Source organism: Dendrobates tinctorius, unplaced genomic scaffold (assembly GCF_039654945.1).
Source record: "Dendrobates tinctorius isolate UK_male_01 unplaced genomic scaffold, ASM3965494v1 ptg000159l, whole genome shotgun sequence".
Taxonomy (NCBI): domain Eukaryota; kingdom Metazoa; phylum Chordata; class Amphibia; order Anura; family Dendrobatidae; genus Dendrobates; species Dendrobates tinctorius.
The window spans coordinates 7,910,916-7,938,038 of record NW_027361826.1 but is presented as its reverse complement, the minus strand read 5'-3'; the positions used below and the strand labels follow the sequence as shown (position 1 = coordinate 7,938,038).

General features: G+C 45.6%; 1 protein-coding gene across 3 annotated transcripts in view; it reads right to left on the bottom strand.

Moving 5' to 3' along the window:
- The window catches only part of TAB1 (TGF-beta activated kinase 1 (MAP3K7) binding protein 1), a 90,265-nt gene that overhangs the window by 41,748 nt on the left and 21,394 nt on the right, over positions 1-27,123 (bottom strand). For all 3 annotated transcript variants that reach the window (XM_073549473.1, XM_073549475.1, XM_073549474.1), the window contains exon 6: positions 2,389-2,502. In XM_073549473.1, coding sequence (XP_073405574.1) covers positions 2,389-2,502 — 114 coding nt within the window. The remainder of the gene's footprint in view (positions 1-2,388; positions 2,503-27,123) is intronic.

Sequence of the window (27,123 nt, the reverse complement as noted above, 5' to 3'; positions counted from 1 at the left end):
TCACACAAGTTTCTTAATAAATAACATTTCCCACACGTCTACTTTACAGCAGCACAATTTTGGAAGCAAAATTTTTTTTTGTTAGGAAGTTATAAGGGTTAAAAGTTGACCAGCGATTTCTCACTTTTACAACAACATTTACAAAACCATTTTTTTTTTTTTTTTTTTTTTTAGGGACCACATCATATTTAAAGTCATTGAGGGGTGTACATGAGAGAAAATACCCAAAAGTGACACCATTCTAAAAACTAGACCCCTCAAGGTGCTTAAAACCACATTCAAGAAGTTTATTAACCCTTTACGTGCTTCAAAGGAACTAAAGCAATGTGGAAGGAAAAAATTAACATTTAACTTTTTTTTTGCAAAAAATTTACTTCAGAACCAAAATATTCAGAATTGAGAGTCCTCAGTGGTTGATACCTTTTAATCAACCACTGAGGACTCTCAATTCCGAATGTTTTTCTATCTACTGGCTAACACGGTACAAAGATATACATCTTTCCTACTTCAGAACCAATTTTTTTTTTATTTTCACAAGTGTTAAAAGAGAAAATGAACCACAACATGTGTTGTGCAATTTCTCCTGAATGCGCCGATATCCCATATGTGGGGGTAAACCACTCTTTCAGTGCACGGCAGAGCTCGCAAGGGAAGGAGCACCGTTTGACTTTTTCAACGCAGAATTGGCTGGAATTGAAATCAGATGCCATGTTGCATTTGGAGAGCCCCTGATGTTCCTAAACAGTGGAAACCCCCCACAAGTGACCCTATTTTGGAAACTAGACCCCTTAAGGAACTTATCTAGATGTGTGGTGAGCACTTTCAACCTTCAAGTGCTTCACAGAAGTTTATAACGTATAGCCGTGAAAATGAAAAAAAAAATTTTTTCCCCTCAAAAATGATTTTTTTAGCCCGCTATTTTTTTATTTTCCTAAGAGTAACAGGACAAATTGGGCCACAAAAGTTTTTGTGCAATTTGTCCTGAGTACGCTGATACCCCATATGTGGGGGGGAACCACTGCTTGGGTGCATGGGAGAGCTTGAAAGGGAAGGAGCGCCATTTTGGAATGCAGACTTTGATGGAATGGTCTGCGGGAGTCATGTTGCGTTTGCAGAGCCCCTGATGTACCTTAACAGTAGAAACCCCCCACAAGTGACCCCATTTTGGAAACTAGACCCCCCTAAGGAGCTTATCTAGATATGTGGTGAGCACTTTGAAACCCCAAGTGCTTCACAGAAGTTTATAACGCAGAGCCGTGAAAATAAAAAAAGTCTTTTTTATTTCCACAAAAGTGATTTTTTAGCCCCCAATTTTTAGACCCCCAAAGTTGGTAAATACTGGAATCCCATCAATTCTTGCTCCAACCCTAAACCCAACACACCCCTATTCCTAATTCTATCCCTAATTCGCCCTAACCCTAATTCTAACTCTAACCCTAGCGGAAAAATGAAAAAAAAAATTTTTTCTTTATTTCATTTTGTTTGCCTAACTAAGGGGGGGTTTATTTACTATTTTTTTTATTTTGATCACTATGATAGTTTATCATAGTGATCAAAATGAATGAATGGAATCTGCCAGCCGGAGCCTGCAGATTCCCAGCGGGCGCACTGCGCATGCGCCCGCAATTTTCTTCCGGATCCAAGATGGCGGCGCCCACCGGAGGACGCCGGCAGGACGCACGACCACCAGGAGGAGACCCTGGACCACGGAGAGGTTCCGGGGGGGGGAGGGGGATCGGGGACCCTATTTCTCTCTCCTCTGATGTGCGATCACATCAGAGGAAAGAGAAATTAAATGCAAAATCGCGGCTTTTTTTTTTTGCGGGTTAATAACGGCGATCGCAAAATGAGGGTCGGTAAAAACCGACCCGATTCATGTTCTCTGGGGTCTCGGCTACCCCCTGCAGCCGAGACCCTGGAGAAAATCCAACACTGGGGGGCGCTATTTACTTACTCTACAGGTTTGAGTACCCTTAATTACCCCCGTTAAAAGGCGTATCGGCGGTCAGTAAGGGGTTAAACGCATATATTTTTAACTAAAGAAAAAAAAATTCCTTCATTTGGGTTTCATTAAAAATGTTGCACCATTTAGCTCTTACAGGCACTTCAGCTGATAGGAGCTTAAAAAAAACACAGCTAAAAGATCTGCAAACTCCCCATCAGATTGTCCTAGCCAGCGGACTGAGCAATTTTCAGTTAACTCTTTTTGCAGCCAAAAATATTCAGTGCAGCTTACAGGCTATAGAAGGCGAGTGGAGCAAAATATGTAATGAAACCCAAATGAAAAAATGATTTTTGGCCACAGTTACATGAACTTTAATATAAAAAAAGCCCCTTTAACTTGATTACCGAGTTATAAAACAAATCATAGCTGCTATACTAACGCACCAAGCTGGGATAATCGGAATAGCTCATCTTCATTCTCGGTTGTGTGATCTGCATTAAGCTGTGTGACCTGCAAGCCGTCCACTGTGGATTTGCATAGCAGAGCTCTGTTGGTACCTACAAAGTAAAAACATGCAGATTTAGTCACCTTCATTAAACTTATTTAGTTTGACCATTATATAAACTTAACTTTCTGTAAAGTTTGTCACAATAAAAATCTAAATTTAATATTCAAACACATCAGATATTACTAAAAAAACCTCCACAGTTTTATAAAGAATTAAAGGAAGTCTGTTACCAGGTTTTCGCTATCCTTAAAAGTAGCATAAAGTAGAGACAGAGACCAGATTTCAGCAATGTGTCACTTACTGGACTGCTTTCTGTCATTTTGATAAAATCACTATTTTCTCTGCTGCAGATAAGTGGTGCTCTGACTGCTGAGCTCTGTATAACTCCGCCCATACCACTGATTGGCAGCTTTTTGCCTATGCACAGGGTACACAGAGCTCATTAATATGTAGGACTATCTGGCATCAAGTTTACTAGTACTTGACTCATGATATCCTGCTGATAAAATAATGATTTTACCAAAACTGCACCAAGCACCCTATATTTATTTATTTACAGTATAATCTTTATTTATATAGCGCCAACATATTCCGCAGCGCTTTACAGTTTAACAGTTTCAAAACACAAGACATAAGTAACAACGCTAACAATACAATAATTAAAGCGAAATAAGACGACCCTGCTCGTGAGAGCGTACAATCTACAATGAGGTGAGGGAGATACAGAGTACAGGTGTGTATTTACAATGGTGTATTTACAATGAAGGTCCAGCCATCTTGCAGGAGTGAAGGATGGATGGAGATAGTGAATGGGCTACGCACGCACACTTACACAGAGAATGACTTTGATTAGTGAATGTGATAGGCCGCTCTGAACAGGTGTGTTTTGAGGGAGCGCCTAAAATTATGCAAATTGTGGATAGTCCTGATTTCTTGGGGTAGAGCATTCCAGAGGATAGGAGCAGCACGGGAGAAGTCTTGGAGTCGGGAGTGGGAGGTACGGATTAGTGCAGAGGTTAGTCGAAAGTCGTTTGCAGAGCGCAGCGATCGGCTAGGCCGATAGACAGAAATGAGAGAAGAGATGTAAGGGGGTGCCGCACTGTGGAGAGCTTTGTGGGTGAGAACAAGTACTTTGAAATGGATCCTATAATGAATGGGCAGCCAATGTAAGGACTGGCGAAGAGCGGACGCGTCCGAGTACCGATTACCCAGATGGACGATCCTGGCTGCTGCATTGAGTATGGACTGGAGAGGGGATAATCGAGTGACGGGGAGGCCAATTAATAGAGCGTTGCAGTAATCCAGGCGAGAGTGGATCAATGCAACAGTGAGGGTTTTTGTTGTTTCCATAGTGAGAAAAGGGCGGATTCTAGAGATGTTCTTTAGGTGTAAGCGGCAAGAGCGGGCAAGGGATTGTATATGGGATGTAAAGGAGAGATTGGTGTCAAACATAACACCCAGACAGCGCACCTGCTGCCGGGGTGTTATTGTGGTACCACCCACGGAGAAGGAAATGTCAGATTTAGGGAGGTTAGTAGACGGCGGGAGCAGAAGAAGTTCAGTTTTGGAGAGGTTGAGTTTCAGATAGAGAGCGGACATGATATTGGAGACTGCGGACAGACAGTCACTGGCGTTCTGTAGTACAGCGGGGGTAAGGTCGGGGGAAGACGTGTATAGTTGTGTGTCATCAGCATAAAGATGGTACTGAAAGCCAAATCTGCTGATGGTCTGTCCAATTGGGGCCGTGTAGAGAGAGAAAAGAAGGGGGCCAAGGACTGAGCCCTGAGGTACCCCGACAGCAAGAGGAAGAGGAGATGACGTGGAGCCAGAGAACAAAACACTGAAGGAGCGGTCAGAGAGATAGGAAGAGAACCAGGAGAGTGCAGTGTCCTTAATGCCTAGTGACTGGAGCCTAGAGAGTAGGAGATGGTGGTCAACAGTATCGAAAGCTGCAGATAGGTCAAGAAGAATGAGCAGAGAGTGGTCACCGTTACGTTTTGCTGTCAGAAGGTCATTGGTCACTTTGATGAGTGCAGTTTCAGTCGAATGTAGGGGGCGGAAGCCGGACTGTGAAGGGTCTAGAAGGGAGTGAATGGAGAGGTAACGGGTAAGGCGGGAGTAAACTAGGCGTTCCAAAAGTTTAGAGATGAAGGGGAGATTGGAGACTGGTCTGTAGTTGTTTGTGCAGGATGGGTCGAGAGCAGGTTTCTTTAGTAGTGGAGTAACGATGGCGTGTTTGAAGGAGGATGGGAAAATGCCCGAGGAGAGGGAGAGATTAAAGATTGTAGTTAGGTGGGTTGTGACGACTGGAGAGAGAGACTGGAGGAGATGTGAGGGAATGGGGTCGGTAGTGCATGTAGTCGGACGAGAAGAAGAGAGGAGTCTGGAGACTTCTTCTTCTGTTATGGGATCAAATGTGGAGAGTGAGCCAGGGGAGATGTAGGAAGGGATGGGAGTCACAGCACTTGGTGGTTGGGAGCAGATTTCTTGACGGATATTATCTATTTTTTCTGTAAAGTGGGAGGCCAGGTCATCAGCACAAATGTCTGTGATAGGGGCTTGTGCTTTTGGCCTGAGGAGGGAGTGAAAAGTGTCAAAAAGTTTCTTGGGGTTGTTGGCTAGTGAGGAGATCAGGGTGGTGAAGTAGGCCTGTTTGGCAAGGTGAAGGGCAGCGTTATAGGTTCTTAACATAAATTTGAAGTGGATGAAGTCTTCTGGTGTGCGGGTTTTTCTCCATAGGCGTTCAGCACTCCTGGAGCATCGCTGGAGAAGTTGAGTTTGCGATGTGAGCCAGGGCTCTTTTACTCTGTGTTTGGAGGTTCTGAGGGTGAGGGGAGCTACTTGGTCAAGGGTGCTTCTAAGAGTGTCATTGTAGTGATGAACAGCCAGATTAGGACAGGAAAGAGAGGAGATTGGGGACAGAGATGAGTGTAGGGAATCTGAAAGTGTCTGAGGGTTAATAGCTTGTAGATTTCTGACTGTGTGGTAGGTAGGAATGAGCTGGGGTGGGCGAGGATTTGTGAGCGTGAAGGAGAGAATGTTGTGGTCAGAGAGTGGAAGCGGTGAGTTGTTTAGGTGGGAGATTGAACAGAGCCGGCAGAAGACCAGATCAAGGGTGTTACCGTCCTTATGTGTCTCAGAGGTTGAAAGCTGTGAGAGGCCTAGAGAGGTGGTTAGTGATAGAAGCTGGGATGCAGATGTGGAATTAGGGCTGTTAATGGGGATGTTGAAGTCTCCCAGGATGAGGGTTGGTAGTTCTGAGGACATGAAGTGTGGCAGCCAGGCTGAAAAGTGGTCAAGGAAGAGGGTGGGTGAGCCTGGGGGCCGGTATATGACCGCTACCCTGAGGGAGAGGGGACGTAAGAGCCTGATGGTGTGGACCTCAAAAGAAGGGAATAAGAGTGATGGGACTGGGGGGATGACCTGGAAAGTGCATTGTGGGGACAGGAGTATGCCAACTCCACCACCAGGTCTGTTTGTGGGTCTCGGGGAGTGAGAGAATTGTAAGCCACCGTAGGAAATGGCAGCAGGAGAGACAGTGTCAGAATCCTGAATCCAGGTTTCAGTGAGGGCCAACAGATTAAGAGAGTTGTTCAGAAAGTAGTTGTATAGGAAAGGAAGCTTGTTACAAGCAGACCGTGGATTCCAGAGGGCACAATTAAAAGATTGAGATGAGGGAGTGCAAGTAATGTTAATCAGATTACTGTGGTTTCGATATGAGGTAGGGTAGGGGTCGAGGTTGGGGGATGGTGGACCAGGGTTGGGGGAGATGTCCCCTGAAATCAGTAGGAGAAGGAAGATAAAGAGCCAATAGTTGTTGGAATTGTAAGTATTTTTTTTCTGCGATGTGTTTGGGCAAGATGGGCTGAGGTTTCTCAGGAAGGTGAGGAGTGTGTGGGAGCTGTACATGGGAGAGGGAAGTATAGAGGGGCTGATGTGTATGAGTCGTGATGGAGGGGGGATAGGGTGATGAATGTGGAAGGCAAGGGAACACAGGAGGATAAAAATAAAGCACATGGTTAAAGGGGAAGGCAAGGTGTGGGTTACCTGACTCCTGCCCTGACTAACTGCCATGTATAACTGCCGTTTTGCTGGATGCTTATCTTCTGTGATGCTTTGCTTATGGGATGCTTGCGTGCTGTACCCCACACTGCGTGCTTCCCCTTAGCAACTACTACATATATAGGCCACGCTACAGGGTCAGGAGAGAGGGATTGTGGGAGATGGTTGGGTATAATTTGGCAGCTGGGGCCAGCACACCAGGGGATGGTTAGATGATCAAAGGCACTAGACCAAGATGTGGCAAAATGCTATAGCACCTTCCACCTGATAAGATCTAGAAAGGCCCCAGTCACAGATCTAAAGCAGTAAGTATTACATACAGTGCAACAAATGAATTATACCAAAGCTTTAGCAAGCACATTTAAATATGTAGCAAAATGGTCAAGCAGCAGAAGTATGGAGTTGTACCATTTGGATATATTACAGCAGAGAAATAGAGGCAGCAGAGGTGGGAAGTTGTATCATTCAGGCTGCTTGCTGGCAGTGAATGGAGTAAATACATGCAGGGTGGCTCAGTTGATTACCATTTGGATATATTACAGCAGAGAAATAGAGGCAGCAGAGGTGGGAAGTTGTATCATTCAGGCTGCTTGCTGGCAGTGAATGGAGTAAATACATGCAGGGTGGCTCAGTTGATTACCATTTGGATATATTACAGCAGAGAAATAGAGGCAGCAGAGGTGGGAAGTTGTATCATTCAGGCTGCTTGCTGGCAGTGAATGGAGTAAATGCATGCAGGGTGGCTCAGTTGATTACCATTTGGATATATTACAGCAGAGAAATAGAGGCAGCAGAGGTGGGAAGTTGTATCATTCAGGCTGCTTGCTGGCAGTGAATGGAGTAGCAAGTGACACATCACTAGCAAGTGACACATCACTGGAATCAGGGTCTCTGTCTCTACATTACACTGCGTTCCAAATTATTATGCAAATTGGATTTAAGTGTCATAAAGATGTAATTTTTTGTTTTTCAAATAAACTCATAGATGGTATTGTGTATCAGGGCTCTTTGGATCACTGAAATCAATCTCAAATGCCTGTGATAATTAGTTTACCAGGTGAGCCCAATTAAAGGAAAACTACTTAAGAATGATGTTCCACATTATTAAGCAGGGCACAGGTTTCAAGGAATTTAGGAAAGAAAAAGGATCTCTCTGCTGCTGAAAAGCATCAAATAGTGCAATGCCTTGGTCAAGAGATGAAAACATTAGATATTTCCCAAAAATTTAAACGTGACCATCGTAATGTTAAGAGATTTGTGGCTGATTCTGAGCACAGACGTGTTTGTGCCGATAAAGGCAGAATGAGGAAGGTTTCTGCCAGGCAAGTTCATCGGATTAAGAGAGCAGCTGCTAAAAAGCCATTATAAACCAGCAAACAGATATTTAAAGCTGCTGGTGCCTCTGGAGTCCCTCGAACCTCATGGTGTAGGATCCTTCAAAGGCTTGCTGTGGTGCATAAACCTACTATACGGCCACCCCTAAAAAGTGTTCACAAGCAGAAATTGTAGCAGTGGGTCCAGACATACATGAAGACTATTTTTAATACAGTCTTGTTTACTGATGATTGTCGAGCAACCCTGGATGGTCCAGATGGATGGTTGGTGGATGGGCACTATGTCCCAACAAGGCTGCGACTTCAGCAAGGAGGAGGAGGAGTCATGTTTTGGACCGGAATCATGGGGAAACAGCTGGTAGGGCTCTTTAAGGTTCCTGAAGGTGTGAAAATGACCACTGCAAAGTACTGTATATAGAGTTTCTGACTGACAGCTGTCTTCCATGGTATAAAAAGCAGAAATGTGCCTTCAGGAGCAAAATCCTCTTCATGCATGACAATGCACCATCTCATGCTGCAAAGAATACCTCTGAGTCATTGGGTGCTATAGGCATAAAAGGAGATAAACTCATGGTGTGGCCACCATCTTCCCCTGACCTCAACCCTATAGAGAACCTTTGGAGTACCATCAAGCAAAAGATCTATGAGGGAGGCAGTTAAATCAAAACAGCAGCTCTGGGAGGCTATTCCGACTTCATGCAAAGAAATCCAAGCAGAAACGCTCCAAAAACTCCCAAGTTCAATGGATGCAAGAATTGTGAAGGTGATGTCACAGAAGGGTTCCTATGATAGCATGGAACTTGGCCTGTTAGGATGTTTTGGAGTTAAATAACTTTTTTGTTCAGTGAATGTGACCTCCTAATGCTGCAAATTCCACAAATGAGCATTTTCAGTTCTTTAAAACAGATCAAATGTTTAGAAATTCTACTGTGCATAATAATTTGGAACAGTGCAATTTGAGTTTTTATTCATTTTGGAGATTATACTGTTATCATTGGGAGGTTTCTTCAATAAAATTTGATGTATACTCTCACGGGTGATGACTTTTATTAGACTGACTGTCATTTGTACTGACTATTTAGGAAAATCATAGAAAAATATCATTTGCATAATAATTTGGAACACAGTGTATGCTGATCTCAGATTAGGTGCCAAAAACCTAAATGACAGTTTCTTTAAAAAGGGTTCTCATCATCTTCTTTGTTCAGGAGTGTACACCCTCCCAGCACCACTTCATGGATGGTAGGCAGGTTCTGCTTAAGGCTATGGGCCCACGTAGCGTTTTAAAACGCACACTAAAAACCGGACTCCTTCCCAGAAATCGCGCGTTTCTTTCAGCGCGATTTCACCGCGATTCTGTTCGCGATTTTGCCGCGATTTTCTCAAGCACTTTCCAAGCGATTTGAAGCATCGCTTGGAAAGTGATTGACAGGTTGGTCACACTCATCAAACATAGTGTTTGACAAGTGTGAGCAGCTTTTTACTATTGAGGCCGCCTATGCGGCCTCAATAGTAAAAGATAAAATGTTAAAAATTATAAAAAAAAATAAAAAAATCGGGGTATATTTACCTTCCGACGTCCCGCGCTGCCATGCCGGGCCTCAGCGTTCCCAGCGATGCCTTGCGAGACCTGTGATGACGTAGTCTCGCGTTACTATAGCGATCTCGCGAGACCGCTAGAGTCACGCGAGACTACGTCATCACAGGACCTTGCCGCAAGGCATTACTGGGAACGCTGTGGCCGGGAATGCTGCGCGGGACGTCGGAAGGTAAATATACCCCGATTTTTTATTTTGTATTTTTTTTACATGGGTATGGTACCCAGGGCCTGGAGGACAGTCTCCTCTCCTCCACACCGTGGGTACCAACCGCACATGAGACGCTTAACTTCCCGCATGGTGGGCATAGCCACATGCGGGAAGTCAGCGATTCTCATGCATTCCTATGGGTGCGGAATCGCGGCAATTCTTTGCGATTCCGCACAAAAGAATGAGCATGCTGCGATTTTTTCCACGATGCATTTCCGCCGCGGAAAAAAGCGCAGCATTAGCACAGCATGTGCAGAATGCCATAGGAATGCATGGGGGGCGTTCTGTACACGATTTTTAAACGTTTTCGCGCCGAAAATCGCGGCAAAAACGCTTAAAAATCGCATCGTGGGCACATAGCCTGAATCACATTTCAGTCCAGAAGCATAGCAGCACTACTGGCCTGAATGAGCATGCGTGCAACTGGCGGGTGGGTAAGCTCAACAGCAATGTTACACTGCTCCTGGGCTGCTGCATATGCACAGGAGCCATTATGTGTAACTGAAAGGCGCAGGGGAGAGCTGACGAATTAGGAACTAACGTGCATGCTCCAAAATGTGTGTTTACAAAATCCTTGCTGGCCTCAGTAGAAACATACCATTGCAATTGTCTATGTTGAGCCACTGCTCTACTCTTGCAGCGGTGGCCGTCTCCTTTGATTATTTTTACAATGGATACCTAAATATACCTAATGAAGTAAACTGGCATAATCCTTTACAGATTGGAAGCTCATGTAAAAAGCAGGACATGCCAGACACACAATATTCTCCAGCATAGTCAAAAGAAGGTCTGAATGCTGAACTAAAATATCCCAGGATACTTTTCTGGGTACAGCTGGATTTCTGCATGGTTTTCATTTACAGTAATAACTGGCTGATAACACCTGTCATGTCTATGGTGTGTAAGAGTATGGCGCTTCTCATAACCTCATGTTACATTTACAAGACACTGACGCTTTTACATAGCTATAGGTAAAAATACACTGTCACAAATTCACATCTCAGGCCTTACACTGGCTGACACTCCATGCACTGCAGAGATCACTAATCGCTCAGAATTCGTAGCATTACCAGGACAGGATCATAATGTAAGGCTCTTCTCACACTACATCAGAGTGATAAATGTATGCTCTGGCATGTTTCCAACGTTCTACAGATCCCTGGAGATCTATTTAGTGTACAGATGCCAAACCAGCGTCCTTTTGGCCAGTGTTTACCAGGTGTATGGCAGAATTTCATTTTTTACCTGTATGGATAGTGCAGCACACTGTAAGGTATACTTTTCATAGCACAAGTAGTTAAAATAATTATTCTTCCGGGGACCACCATATCAGTGATACTAAAGTTATATACGGTAGTTCTCTTTTAGTGATTAAAAATAAATTCAGAATTGTGTGAAAAAAAAAAATTTGGTTTGTATCGCTGTTTTCTGAGACTCGGAACTTTCACTGATGTATTCAGGCTTGTTTTTTGCACGCTGAGCAGATGTTTTATAGGTACCAATTTAGTTTACTTATAGATTTTCATTGCATTTTTTGGAAATTGCGGGAATGAAAAAAAGCGGCAATTTAGCATTTTGATTTTTTTTTTTTTTTTTTTTAAATTAGTTTAAGCATTCACCAACTAGAAATGGGGGAATCTTATTTGCCAGCCAAGGCGCAATCACTGCAGCCAATGATTGGCTGCAGTGGTCATAGGTCTGCATTGGAGCAGGGAGCCACATTGACAATCCCAATGAAAAGGTTTCTGAGATAAGGAAAAGGCTCATTTTTCAGATATAGAGTCATTTTTAACCAAACATGACAACATTATTTTACCGCTAAGGCTGTGTGCACACGCTGCGGTTTTACCCGCGATTCCGCAGCGGTTTTAACCCTGCGGAACCGCTGCGGTTTCCGCAACAAGGTACAGTGCCATTAAAGTTAATGGTAAAACGAAACCGCTGTGCACATGGTGCGGTAAAAACCGCGCGGTTTCGCTGCGGAATACAATCCGCAGCATGTCAATTATTTCTGCGATTCCGCAGCGGTTCTGCACCCATAGACTTGTATAGAGTCTTTACAATCCGCAGCAAATTCGGCATATGTGCGGTTTTTGCTGCGGATTTGGGTGTCAAAACCGCTGCATAGGGAAGTGATGTCAGGCGGGAGGAAGTGTGTGGGCGGAGTGTAGTGTAGGGAAAAAGCAGGAAGTCGCTGTCATGGAAGGCTACCGTCGCATGGGGATCGATGTGGGACGTCTGATCGATTTGGTATGTATGCATGTATGTATGTTTGTGTGTCTGTGTGTGTGTCTGTCTGTAGTGTGCGTCAGTCTGTGTGTGTCTGTCTGTGTGCGTCAGTCCCCATGCGACAGTAGCCCCACAATTGTGCTCAGTCGCCGTATGGGCCTGCTACCCCCATCCGGTTATAGGATGGGAGAGTAGTCCCTGCGGTGACCGAGCACAATTGTGCATGTAAAAAAAAAAAAAATACAATACATGTAATATTACACAAAGACATGACATACAAACATACAAACATACATTACATACTCACCATACAGCACATGTTGTTCCCCGAAGCCATTGCGGTGCTCCTGCAGTGTATCGCCGAGTTTTCCGGTGTTCGGCCGCTCCGGGACCTCGCTTTACGGCTCTTCTGCTGCGTTTGACCTTTCCCACGCAGCAGTGCCGTAAAGGAGGTTACCTGAGTCACTGAACTCAGGTAAACTCTGGGCACATGCGCAGTAACACACTACAGGAGCTGAGCTCCTGGCAGTGTGTTTCTGCAGCCATGGAGAATGGTCACATCACCTGATGTGACTGTTCTCCATGTCAGATCGTCGTGGGACACTCGTTTTATGGACTGCGACGGAACGGTAGGTATAGAATTGGTTTGTTGTTTTATTTTTTCTCTAGGTTGATCGAGGGCGTCGCATAGGATTGCGCGCAAAATAAATTTTTGGTAAAAAAAAAACTGTGTTTTATTTCATTAAAAAATTTTTTTAAAATGTGTCTTTTTTCAAACTTTCTCTATGGGCTTAATAATGGATCGGCGTCTTATTGACGCTTCTCCATTATTAACCGGGGTTAATGACACCTGTCAATCAAAGGTGGCATTAACCCCTTTATTACCCCACATCCCGCCGCCGCGGTGCGGGAGTGGGAAGAGAGGGGCTAAGTGCCGGAATTGGCGCAACTTATAGATGCGCCATTTCTGGGGCGTCTGCGGCCTCATATTTGTAGCCGGGGGGGGCAATATCCATGACCCCTTCCTAGGCTATGAATATGAGCCCGCAGCTGTCTGCATAGCCTTTCTGGCCCTAAAATATGGGGGACCCCCACGTCATTTTCTTTTTGGGCGTCTCCCTTTTTTTTGGAGCCAGAGAGGCTACGCAGACAGCTGCGGGCTCATATTCGTAGCCTGGGAAAGGGGACTTGGATATTAACCCCTTCCCAGGTTGTAAATATCAGCCCGCAGTTGTCTGCTTAGCCTTTCTGGGCCCAAAATATGGGGGACCCCCACGTCATTTTCTTTTTGGGGGTCTCCCTTTTTTTTGGAGCCAGAGAGGCTACGCAGACAGCTGCGGGCTCATATTCGTAGCCTGGGAAAGGGGACTTGGATATTAACCCCTTCCCAGGTTGTAAATATCAGCCCGCAGTTGTCTGCTTAGCCTTTCTGGGCCCAAAATATGGGGGACCCCCACGTCATTTTCTTTTTGGGGGTCTCCCTTTTTTTTGGAGCCAGAGAGGCTACGCAGACAGCTGCGGGCTCATATTCGTAGCCTGGGAAAGGGGACTTGGATATTAACCCCTTCCCAGGTTGTAAATATCAGCCCGCAGTTGTCTGCTTAGCCTTTCTGGGCCCAAAATATGGGGGACCCCCACGTCATTTTCTTTTTGGGGGTCTCCCTTTTTTTTTGTAGCCAGAGAGGCTACGCAGACAGCTGCGGGCTCATATTCGTAGCCTGGGAAAGGGGACTTGGATATTAACCCCTTCCCAGGTTGTAAATATCAGCCCGCAGTTGTCTGCTTAGCCTTTCTGGGCCCAAAATATGGGGGACCCCCACGTCATTTTCTTTTTGGGGGGTCTCCCTTTTTTTTGGAGCCAGAGAGGCTACGCAGACAGCTGCGGGCTCATATTCGTAGCCTGGGAAAGGGGACTTGATATTAACCCCTTCCCAGGTTGTAAATATCGTCCTGCATGTTTTTTCTTTTTTTTCTGGCCCTCCCTTTTTTTTTTTTCCTTACAATTATTTTTATTAATGTTGGGGTTATTTGCTTTTGAACAGTTTAGGATTTAAAATGGATCTGCGTCTTATTGACACTTATCCATTCTTAACCGTGCCTAATGTCACCTATCAGAAAAGGTGACATTAAGCCCTATTGTCGCCGCTACAAGGTAGTGGGAAGAAAGTAGCTAGGCCAAAGTATTTCCGCATCTTATAGATGCGGACTTTCTTTGGCAGAGGCGGACTCATATGTACATGCGGGGGGGGGTCAAGATCCATATGCAAACATCGGTGGCATATCTAGAGCATGGCAGAATGCTGTAGCTAATCCTCTGATGGCGGTATATTCCCTAAATTTAAAATATCAACCATTTTGTGTTGGTTACAGCATGTTAACACATTACTGTCTATACATTTTAGGTCCGGGACTATCCAGCTGTCTGGGACCAGGCAGAGGAGACCTACAAGGACCGATATTATAGGGACCTGTGCTGGACAAAAATTTGCCGCCAGATGTTTTCCGACTGGGATCAATTCACGAATGCCGTACAGTCTCAAATTGGTAATTTGCAAACTTTTTATGATGTCTAATATTATATATATTCGACAATGTACTCAAGTTTTTCTTTTTGTTTGTTCTGTAGAGAAAGATCTTAAGCAGCGTTGGCGGTCGGTAAGGGACCGTTTTACCAAGTTTCTGGTTAACTGTTCCAAAAGTGGATCATCGCCAAGCAAGAAGCACTTTCCCTTTTTTGAAGAACTCCAGTTTGTGATATCAAGCAGGAATGTGCGGAGGTATTTTTTTGAAAAAGCCCCAAAAAAACTTGTAATGTGTTTAGCCATGTGTATAGTAAAAATTGGGTGCGTTGCGTAATTAACGCTGCGTCATGTTACATCGTTCAATTGCCAGGATACAGATGTTACAGGAGTGTATTTCCGTAAATGCTTTCAACACTATGCGTTCAAAGATGTAGGGATGAGGACTACCTAACACGACATGTTGCACGTTTATTGTACAACGCAGCATGTCTAGCTAGCTTGCGTAGGCATTCTTGCTACGCAAGCTAAGTTTAAACGTCAAATTATAGCATCATGTTATTTGTCATGTCTTTATTGAAAACAGGCTTTATCACCATGGTGCAAGAAAAAGGTAGCAGCACTTTTCGATGAGTGGGATGTTGGCTGTGTCCAAAGTGTAGCTTCTACGCCGCAAGGCTACATACCATACTAATGTTTTATTTTTTTTCTTTCCAGCACTCAAGGGAACATTGAACTGTCTAAACAGACCGAACAAGAGTCCGAAGATGGAGCAGGATCCTCTGGAGCTGGGGAGATCTGTTCACCAAGTGTCGAACCACCTTCTGCCGTTGCCACATGCTCTGCATCTGATGGAACATCTGCAACACCAGCTGCAGGAACATCTGGTTCGGCAGAACCTGTTGTTCAACACCGACCTGCCTGTCCGGTGGCAGGAGAGCCGACAAAAAAAAAACAAAAAAAAAAAAATGAAGATCCTACTGTCAAGGCAGCGACGGATACTCTGGCATTAATTAAAAAATCCACTTCAGAGGACCAGTATGATTTCTTTGCGCTGCAAATTGCAAGCCAAACTCGATCATTGCCACCGGACAGGCAGTCAATTTTCATGAGTGTGGTCCAGATGTCCCTAACGGCTCTAAAGGACCCTGCTCCGATCTTCAACTATGAACAGATTTGGACGGGGCTTTTTGGCCTATTCAGAGCCAGACAACAAGGCCCGCAACCTCCAGCCCCTGTGTGCCAAGACAATGAACACCACAGCTTCACCCAGCAGTTGCAGGCAGCGGGAGACTCCACATCAGATTGCAGGCCTGGGTATGGCTATTACCCCCAGTACTACAACTTAAATTAAAGTTATCTTTTTGTTTTATCAGTTTTTGTTCTGTTGTTCTGAAATGGACTCATTTGTGTCCACAATGTTTTTTCAAATTGAAAAAAAAGAGGTTGACATGTTTGTCAAATGGTATTTATCCATAAATAAATTTATACGTTTCCAAAATTATTTTGTTGTCCTTCTTGCTCCTTCCTATGATCTGTCTTTTCCAGTCTCTATGTTCTACCTTACGTTATGATTATTTGTCGTAGACTCTGCCCTGTTCTTCAGGTTACGTTCCCTAGCTCTTGTACCTTGCCTGTGTTCCTTGTGTACTTTTTTGTGTATGTTTTTGAAGGCACGTGCATTTTCACTGTCACCTTTTGGAACAAGCTTTGCCGTGACGTCTTGCATGCGTCTTCTGTACCTTAGCCATACATTGTCGCTGTGTGACCCTTGCATGCGCGTGGTTGTAACCGTGCCCTCCTCTCTGTGCCTCAGCCATGTTTTCCATGCTTTCTTGCACCCACACTGTTTCTTGCACTGTGCTTTTTGTGCTTCTTTATCAGAAGGCTTTTTCGATTATTGCTACCTTTAATCTCTGTTGTGTTCTGATCTGTATGAGCTGCGTTGAAACCTTACGTGTTGTCCGTACCCACCTGTTACTGCCTATGTTCTACTCTTTGCCCAGAAACCTGCCCCTGGCATGTGTCTCTTCAAGACGTTGTGTTGAATCCTGCCTTAGACCATGTCTTGAACTGACGCTCCTCCTTGAATGAACCCTTGAACCCTGGCTTGCCTGCCGGATGCACGTAGTCTGGCGTTGGCTGACACAGGTCCGGAGAGTGATGACTGCGGCCTGATGTCCGGAGATGATGTCCACATCATGATGTCCGGACCGGTTGATCGTTGCCAGATGTCAGGAGTCATATGCCACCTAACCCTTGTCTGAACCCAGGCGTGCCACCTAGCATAACATGCCTTGGATGTTGGCGTGCAGTCGCACGCACCTTGATGTGTATCACTCTGTCCTCATCATTAAGTATTTACACAGTTGTTACCCTAAGCTTTAATGACGAGAATAATAATCTTTAATAATAATCTTTATTTTTAGATAGCGGAAACATATTCCACAGAGCTTACAGTTTGCACACATTATTATCACTGTCCACAATGGGGCTCACAATCTAGATTACCTATCAGTATGTCTTTGGAATGTGGGAGGAAACCGTAGAAGCCGGAGGAAACCCACGCAAACACGGGGAGAACATACAAACTCATTGCAGATGTTGCCCTTGGTGGGATTCGAACCCAGGACTGCAAGGCTGCAGCGCTAACCACTGAGCCACCGTGCTGCCCTGTGTCCACACTTGGTCTTGTCTTGTATCATGCACATACTCTTTTGTCAGACACACTTGTGTCTTCCTTGAGCCGGCCTTCTAGTTACAGCAGTCATAGTGCCTCACACAACTTTTATTGCCCCTGAGACACTCCATGTATTGGTGGTGGTTCCTCACAGTGTCAGCTCTCCCTGGTTGAGTGTGTGCCACAACCTAGATCGTCAACAGCAAAAGAGACCGTCATATTAACCTTAAACTATGGGATGTGTCTAAGTACATGTGTGAGTACGTGTGTAAGTACGTGTGTGTGAGTGCATGTGAAGTACGTGTGTAAGTACGTGTGTGTGAGTGCATGTGAAGTACGTGTGTAAGTACGTGTGTGTGAGTGCATGTGAAGTACGTGTGTGTGTGAGTGCATGTGAAGTACGTGTGTGTGTGAGTGCATGTGAAGTACGTGTGTGAGTACGTGCGTACGTGTGTGCGTGAGTGCATGTGAAGTACGTGTGTAAGTACGTGTGTGTGTGCATGTGAAGTACGTGTGTAAGTACGTGTGTGTGAGTGCATGTGAAGTACGTGTGTGCGTACGTGTGTGTGAGTGCTTGTGAAGTACATGTGTGAGTACGTGTGTGTGTGAGTGCATGTGTGTGAGTGCATGTGAAGTACGTGTGTAAGTACGTGTGAGTGCATGTGAAGTACGTGTGTGAGTACGTGCGTACGTGTGTGAGTGCATGTGAAGTACGTGTGTAAGTACGTGTGTGTGAGTGCATGTGAAGTACGTGTGTAAGTACGTGTGTGTGAGTGCATGTGAAGTACGTGTGTAAGTACGTGTGTAAGTACGTGTGTGTGAGTGCATGTGAAGTACGTGTGTGTGTGCGCATGTGAAGTACGTGTGTAAGTACGTGTGTGTGCGCATGTGAAGTACGTGTGTAAGTACGTGTGTGTGAGTGCATGTGTGTGAGTGCATGTGAAGTACGTGTGTAAGTACGTGCGTGTGAGTGCATGTGAAGTACGTGTGTGAGTACGTGCGTACATTTGTGTGTGTGAGTGCATGTGAAGTACGTGTGTGCGTACGTGTGTGTGTGAGTGCTTGTGAAGTACATGTGTGAGTACGTGTGTGTGAGTGCATGTGTGTGAGTGCATGTGAAGTACGTGTGTAAGTACGTGTGTGTGAGTGCATGTGAAGTACGTGTGTGAGTACGTGCGTACGTGTGTGTGTGTGAGTGCATGTGAAGTACGTGTGTAATTACGTGTGTGTGAGTGCATGTGAAGTACGTGTGTGAGTACGTGCGTACGTGTGTGTGTGTGTGTGTGTGTGTGTGAGTGCATGTGAAGTACGTGTGTGAGTACGTGCGTACGTGTGTGTGTGTGAGTGCATGTGAAGTACGTGTGTGAGTACGTGCGTACGTGTGTGTGTGTGAGTGCATGTGAAGTACGTGTGAGTACGTGCGTACGTGTGTGTATGTGTGTGTGTGAGTGCATGTGAAGTACGTGTGTGAGTACGTGCGTACATGTGTGTGTGTGTGTGAGTGCATGTGAAGTACGTGTTTCTAAGTACATGTGTGAGTACGTGTGTGTGTGTGTGTGTGTGTGTGTGTGTGTGTGTGTGAGTACAGTGCAAAGCAAAATTGCAAACAAAAGGGTTGGACCAGGAAATTATCCTTTTTTTTTTTTTGTTCAAACAAGTCTAAACTTTATTGACATGTGATGCTGTAAAAACGCAGACAATTCCAGATTTCAAAAACGCAGCAAAAACCGCATGTTTTCCGCAGCAAAACCGCAGCAAAACCGCACCGCGGTTTCTGCCAGCACATGCGGTTTTTGGTGCGGAAAAAAACGCTGGATAATCCGCAACGTGTGCACGTAGCCTTAAATACAATTTGGTGACTTAGAAACAGTCACAGAGTTCTCCACAGATACCACAATGCCACTGCAGAGATTTCTACAGCAATCAATTTCTGTCCTTTTGTCTGCCCTTAATCACACACTGAGGTCAACTTTGACACATGGTAAGTATAAGGGTTATTAATATTAGACAGTGTAGGACTGCACCGATCAGAGTCACCTTGTCGACGGTGGGACGGCTTTTATGCTATATTTGATCAAATACAGTATTACTAAGAACTCTGAATTTAAATGCACTTTTGCTTTTTATTTAGTTACAGCAGGGTTTTTCTCATTTTGTCTTTTGTAGGTTTCGTTAGCTACTAATTTCTATAGCAGCTACATATATCTGTATGCACTTAGCTCCCCCTAGTGGTGACTGCTCGCAGCTTCATCCTCTTCTATCTGCAGATGATTTGGTTCTTAGTAGCGGATATTTACTGATGTATTTACATCAGATTTCTAACATTACTACACTGAAAATATAAATAAAAAGCTGGAAGGAGAGTAAAATCGCAATAGGGTCTTATCTGGGTATTAAGAGATCCTTCTGATCAGATTTTACTCACCAGATAGAGCCTAAACACAGGCTCATAGAAATATTAGCTGCTGCAGATCCACCGGTCTCCTCATGACCAGCAAGAGTAAAAATAAATGGGATAAAGAGGTGGATTAACTCTGCGCTGCTTGAAAGATAGAAGTCCAAATGGATATTCAGATGAAATGTGGCTTTATTCAATGCGTTTCGGAGTACTATAACTCCATCAGGAAACCACAAAAATATATACATAGGCACATGTTTGACAGCTCTTAAATGTCCCATATTCAAAAAATGGAGCCAATAGCACCACATGACATGTCAAAGTTCATGTAAAAAAAAAAAAAATCCCAATATCACACAGACTTATTTACTTACAAATGGTCCATTTCTAAAATAATCTTTATTACATCTTTTGTAGGAATAAGAAAAATCAGGAAGAAACCAAAAGAATAAAAAAATATTGCTAGCAAAAAAAAAAAAAATTATGCATAAGGTGACAAGAACCTACAGATAAAAAAAAACAAAATAAAAAAAAAAAACACTTTTCTCAAGAGTGGATTCACTTATTTATGTGTCATCACATGCGCCACCAACCTTATGGACTCATGTTAAAACAAAAGGAGATGTAATAATAACAATTTTATTAGGAAATACTATAAATAAAAAAAATATATTAAAAAGAGAAACGAGTGTTCTTTTGTTGTGTGCAAAAAATATATATTATAAATATAATAAAAAAGAGGCACTGGGTTCAAGAAGGATTGCACCAAAAATAATTACAACCTTTAAAACCATGAAACCCTGTATTCATTGCAGAAGCATATTGTAAAAATATATACCGTAATATACTAGTAGATCCTAGTCATTATAACAGCTCATGGCGCTAGCTGTAGATACACATGTTGATACCCGAAAAGAGAAAAAAAAGAAAGAATCCCACCACTCAACAGGATCGAGTTCAACTGCTGGATCCCCCAGTAGACATATCGTACAATTTTGTGTAAGACTGAGAAATTTGTATAGCTGGTAGTAGTTTAAAGAGCTATGCATATCTACACCTCAGATCGCCATTCATCTGAACATCCATTTAGTCTTCTGTCTTTCAAGCAGCACCGGAGTTAATCCACCTTTTCACCACATTTTTTTTAAACTGAAAATATGGTATTTGTTCTGAATGTTGTATTTCCAAAGCCACCGTGCCACTTTTCTCTAAAGTAAGGAAACTTGTGCTAGGATTATCAATCTCCGCCAGTATTAGAAATGTGACCGAAAACAACAGCCAGGTTCAACAATGCTATACTAACAGATGTTACCTAATAACATTTAAAATATAAAAACCCTCTCTCGGCCTTACCACAACCTTTAGTTAACTCTATGATACCACAAATTACTATAATAAACTGTTGCAGTAAAGATATAGATGTATACGCTGTTATTTATTTATATAGCGCCATTAATTCCATGGTGCTGTACATGGGAAGGGGGGTTACATACAAAGCTATAGATATCGTTTACAGTAAACAAATTTACATCGACAGACCAGTACAGAGGGGAGAGGACCTTGTCCCTGCGGACTTAAGGGGGTTTTACACTAAGCAATATCGCTAGCAATATCGCTAAAACGTCACTGGTTTTGTGACGTTATAGCGATATTGCTAGCGATATCGCTATGTGTGATACTTACCAGCGACCGGCTCCCCCGCTGTCCATCGCTGATCGCGCGAGAATGTCCGGCTCCATTTCTCGTCGGGCGCTTCCTGCTGAGACTTCCTGCTGTGACGACTAGCGACGCGTGGAGGCGGGCGGGAGGACGCAGGATCGCTGCGTGTGAATGGTAAGTATCGTGCGCTGCGTCGCTGCTGCATCGCTGTGAGGTCTTTCTGTATGAAAGCTCACTAGCGATCATTTAGCGATGCACCAGCGATCCTGACCGGGTGGGATCGCTGGTCGGATCGCTGGTGCATCGCTAAATGTAAAAGGGCCTTTACATTATACGAGATAATGGGGAGGAGACAGAAGGTTGGGGGTGCAGCACCTCGTGTGGTGGAGAGGCGGCTGCTCGGGTGGTGGTGAGTCAGTATATAGTCAGTATAGCCAGTATATAGAAAAATATTTAGATTAGTCTATGCCTGATGAAGAGACCAGAGTAGTCTTGAAAGCTTGCAATGTGTTACCTTCTTTTCTGTTAGCCATTAAAAGGTATCAACCACTGAGGACTCTCAAATCTATTTTTTTTTTTTTTTTTTAAATAACTACTTTTTTCTAGAATCTAAGCAGAGCGCTGTACTGCGGGGGGGGGGTGATAATTCTTTAAAGGACTTGTCAACTCTTTCTGAATAGTTAAGGTAAAAAAAAAAAAAAAAAACCTCTAGCAGTGGACAAATCCTTTTAAAGACAGACTTTCAAATGCTGGTGTTAATCACAAGAGCTCTGGTTATTTATTAACAAAGACACACTTCTCTTCAAATATCTGGTGCATCTTGGGTGCCTGTAATTTACTGTATGCTTATCGTCTTGGACACATGTAAAACAAGAACAATACGTGTGCTAACAGAGGAAATTACACAGGTGTCTGCCAAGTAGAGAACTGCTCATGTTTTATTACAGATGCGATGGGTTCAGCTGCCAGAATTAAGGGTCATTGACCAAATAACCAAGTGATAACTGTAAACCACTGAGGTCTGACTAATGGGACGTTCACAGTGTTAGAAATTAGGACACTTATCCCCCTTTGACCCATTACCAGTAATACGGAGCAGTGGTTGAGCGTGCACACTGCTGATGATACAACTCCTTGTGAGTTATGGATGCTTATTTGGACCTAATACTGCATTAAAGAGGCTGGGAGACATCGAAAAGATTTGCAGGACCCTGATCCCAGGACCATATTGGTAGTCCATGGCCACTGGACCAGAACATTGCCAGCATCCCAAGTGCCCCCTTTGATTAGTTGGCCCAGGGCAACGTCGCAAGGACTGCAATAATGACAATGTGCTAGACCTATAAATCAGTGGAAGCATCGCGGAGTGAGGAAGATAGATGATGGTTCGCACAACTCTGGTCTTGCAGCCATGGATCACTGACGTGGCCGCTGGACCAATGACCTGTCAATCTTTTTAATCATCTCTAAGAGGTTGGCCATTTTAACAGACCTGTTGAGAACATGATTGTGTCAGTTTAGTATTATATTAGTATATAAAGGTGCTTCCAAAAATACCCATATTGTAGTTATGTGCCCATATTGTATATATGTCCCCATTCAGGTTCTCATATTGTAGTCATGTCCCCATATCCACGTCCCCATACTGTAGATACAGGTGCTTCTCACAAAATTAGAATATCATCAAAAAGTTAATTTATTTCAGTTCTTCAACACAAAAAGTAAAACTATATTATATAGAGTCATTACCGAGAGATCTATTTCACGTGTTTATTTCTGTTAATGTTGATGATTATGGCTTACAGCCAATGAAAACCCAAAAGTCATTATCTCAATAAATTAGAATACTTTATAACACCAGCTTGGAAAATGATTTTAAAATCGGAAATGCTGGCCTACTGAAATGTATGTTCAGTAAATGCACTCAATACTTAGTCGGGGCTCCTTTGGCATCAATTGCTGCATCAATGCGGCGTGGCATGGAGGCGATCAGCCTGTGGCACTGCTGAGGTGCTATGGAAGCCCAGGTTGCTTTCATAGCAGCCTTCAGCTTATCTGCATTGTGGGGTCTGGTGTCTCTCATCTTCCTCTTAACAATAGCCCAAAGATTCTCTATGGGGTAAGGCTACTTTCACACATCCGGTGTTTGTTATCCGGCGGTGTGAGGCGAAAAGCCGCAATACCGGATCCGGGACCAAACAGTGACACCGGATCTGTTTCTATGCTGGATGCGGCAGAGGACAAATTTAAAGGAGCAGGCTGGCCGGGACAAAACGTGAGAGAGAGGGAGAGGGAGAAATATAGGTGCCGCCCCTTGCAGGGTTAAATGTCTGGGCCGAGAGAGAGAATGAATATAGGTGCTGCCCCTTGCAGGGTTAAATGTCTGGGCCGAGGAAAAAAGCCGTACGGCATAGGGAAAAAAAGTTCCATGGAACGTTTTTTCAACACGCCGCATCGCAATTTTCGCCGGATACGGGAAAAACCGGACGCGCCGCATAATAATGCGGCGTTATCCGGCAACAATGTCTCCCAAAGGGGAAAAGCCGGATCCGGCACCACATATCGCCGGATCCGGTTTGGGACATTATCGCCGCACACCACCGAATCCTAAAAGCCGGATGTGTGAAAGTAGCCTTAAGGTCAGGCGAGTTTGCTGGCCAATCAAGCACAGTGATACTATTGTTTTTATACCAGGTACTGGTACTTTTGGCAGTGTGGACAGGTGCCAAGTCCTGCGGGAGAATGACATTTCCATCTACAAAAAGCTTGTCGGCAGAGGGAAGCATGAAGTGCTCTGAAATTCCTGGTAGATGGCTGTGCTGACTTTGGTCTTGATAAAACACAGTGGACCTACACCAGCAGATGACATGGCTCCCCAAACCATCACACTGATTGTGGAAACTTCATACTAGACCTCAAGCAGCTTGGATTGTGGCCTCTCCACTCTTCCTCCAGACTCTGGGACCTTGATTTCCAAATGAAATGCAAAATTTATTTTCATCAGAAAACACCACCTTGGACCACTGAGCAACAGTCCAGTTCTTTTTCTCTTTGGCCCAGGTAAGACACTTCTGGCATTGTCTATTGGTCATGAGTGGCTTGACACAAGGAATGTGACACTTGTAGCCCATGTCCTGGATACGTCTGTTTGTGGTGGCTCTTGAAGCAATGACTCCAGCAGCAGTCCATTCCTTGTGAATCTCCCCCAAATTTCTCCTTCGTCTCATTGGGGGACACAGAGACTGTGGGTGTGTGCTTCTGCCGTCTGGAGGCCGACACTAAGTGTACAAAAAAAGAGTTAGCTCCTCCTCCGCCGCATACACCCTCGCCCCTAGGCCGGGCGTAACTCAGTTTTTGCTTAGTGTCTGATGGAGGCACACGCAGTCTGGAGCTCCAGACTAGATTTTTTTTTTTTTTTTTTTCCCTCCTTTTTCTATGAAGATAAGACAGGGGCGACGGATCCTATAGAGAGGGTCCGATCTCCCCAAATCATCAACGGGCGACCACGTGTGAGTAACCCTCCACGTGTCCTCTCCCGCACCGAGGGACACATCTGGGACTTTTTGCCAGACAACCATTTTTCTTTTTTATTTTTTAAAGAGGGGCAACGCATCCTGATAAGAGGATTCGGTTTCCCCATAACTTCATCAGGCGAGCACGTGTGAGCAGAACCCAGGGGTCAGCCTCCACGTTGTTCCTCTCCTACAACAACAATTTATAGAGGCCCCTTCCACCCCTAGGTAGTGAGTCCAGGGGTTGAATTGGAGGCGCAGGTGAGCCGAGGGGTCTAGTTACTGGACGTGGCCGAGTACAGGGGGCAGAAGTCCCCCCCCCCCCCCCCCTGCCGGGGATGGAGCCCACGGCGGATGGCCCTGCTCACCTTTAATATTAGGGAGATCCGTCTCTCTCGCTCGCCTCTCTCCTGGAGCGCACCGCAAGTTTGCCCCGGTGAGTAACGGTAGAGGTCGAGGCCGTTTGCCCAGAGTGGCGCTGCACCCGGACGCCGCACGCCGCGTGTACCGGAGTGCGGCCGGAAGCCCGCCGGCGGCCGCGGCCCCCGCTGCAGGAGGAGGTCCGTGAGTATCGCGCGAGGCCCCGCCCGCCGACTTCCGGTGGTAGCCGGAAGTCCCGCCCACTGACGTCGCATGGGGAGACGCTCTGTATAGGAGCAGGAGGCCTGGAGGTCAGGGGGTGGAGAACGGCGGGCGCACAAGTCCCGGAGCGGAGACTTCCGCCCTACCACCTCGCGTCCACGCATCCGGAGTTTCCCGGGGTACTTCAAACAGGAGTGGGACGCTGCCGGTGGGTAAGTGCAACTCCGTTTGGAGAACCGCACTGGTTGTCAGGGAAGGGGTTACCCTCCTCCTCCTTCTACCCTGCCTTCAGCTTGTGCAAGTATGTCTGCCAAAGGGAAAGCTCACTCTTTCCTATACGCGGTTTGCGTGTCCTGTGGGGTCAGGCTGCCAAAGGCACAGGCGGGTAAATTTTGTGAAGCCTGCGAGTCGGAGCGCGCCCAGGAGCCCCCCACTGTTTCAGAACCCAGGGGTCAGGACCCCCCGGAATGGGCGGTGTCCTTATCGCATTCTATGCTGTCCCTTACAAGGGCAATCGAATCCCTTCAAGGCCCGGGCAGGGACAAGGATGGTGGTCTGCCAGCGGGAGATAGCTCGTCCTCGTCTCAGGACCCTCCAACCATTAGAGGCCGCTCCAGTACCAGGCAAGCTCATATCAAAAGGGCTCGTTCCCCGTCGGCCGGGCCCTCCGGGGCTTCGGCGGCGGGTATTAGGGCATCTCGTTCCCCGTCGCTGAGCTCAGGGAGCGATCAGGATGAGGGCGAGGAGGAGGAGGCCTGGAATCTAGAAAGCCTGGGGTACCAGGACTCGGTGGACAGTCTCATTGAGGCAGTCAACCAGACATTAGAGATCGAGGACGATGTGCCCACAGCCTCAGGTCACAAGGTCTCTTTCAAGAAATCCAGGCGACCACATAGAAGGTTTGCCACGCATCCGGAGTTTGAGGAGCTAGTCCAGAAACATAGAGAACACCCGGATAAGCGTTTTGCAATGCAAAAAGCGCTGCAAGCAAAGTATCCGTTTCCTCCTGAGCTCCATAAGGGTTGGGTAGAGTCGCCAGTAGTGGACCCACCGGTATCACGTTTAGCATCAAGATCGCTATTGTCGATACCCAGTGTTTCTTCTATAAAGGACCCAACTGATCGCCTCATGGACGGGCTTGCCCGCTCGGTATATGAGGCAGCAGGGTCGGCTCTGGCCCCCTCCTTTGCGGCAACTTGGGTGGCTAAAGCCATGGTTTCGTGGGGGGACGCTCTGTATAAGGCCCTCCAAGACAGGGATCTGCCCGCGGAGGTCTTGGAGGTGGCAAATCAGATATCAGGAGCGAGTGATTATCTTGTCAGCGCCTCACTGGACGCGGCCGAGTGTTCGGCTGTGGCGGCAGCAAATGCGATCGCCATTAGGCGTGCATTATGGCTGAGGCTGTGGAAAGCGGATTCTATCTCTAAAAAATTCTTAACCTCATTGCCTTTTCAGGGCAATCGGCTGTTCGGTGAGAAGCTTGATAGGCTTATCTCAGAAGCCACAGGGGGGAGAAGTAGTTTCCTCCCGCAGCAGAGAAGTTGCCCGGCATTCAGGCAAACGCAGAGGCGTTTTCGGCCCTTTCGTAGCCCCTGGGGGGGGACTTCGGCCAGGGCATACTCCTCCGCAAACGATGGCCAGAGTAGGGAAAAGCAAACCTCTTACAGGGCCAATCCGCTGGGTAGAGGCCGAGGCCGTTTGCCCAGAGCGAGGGGGGCCAGATCCCAAAAGCCTCCAGCTAAATGACTGGAGGCGCTCCGTACCTACGGACGACAGAGTGGGCGGACGCCTACTAGGGTTCAGCCACGTTTGGGTCGCAGTGACACGCGACACTTGGGTGGCAGAACTAATATCGTCCGGGTACAAGATAGAGTTTGTCGGACGGCC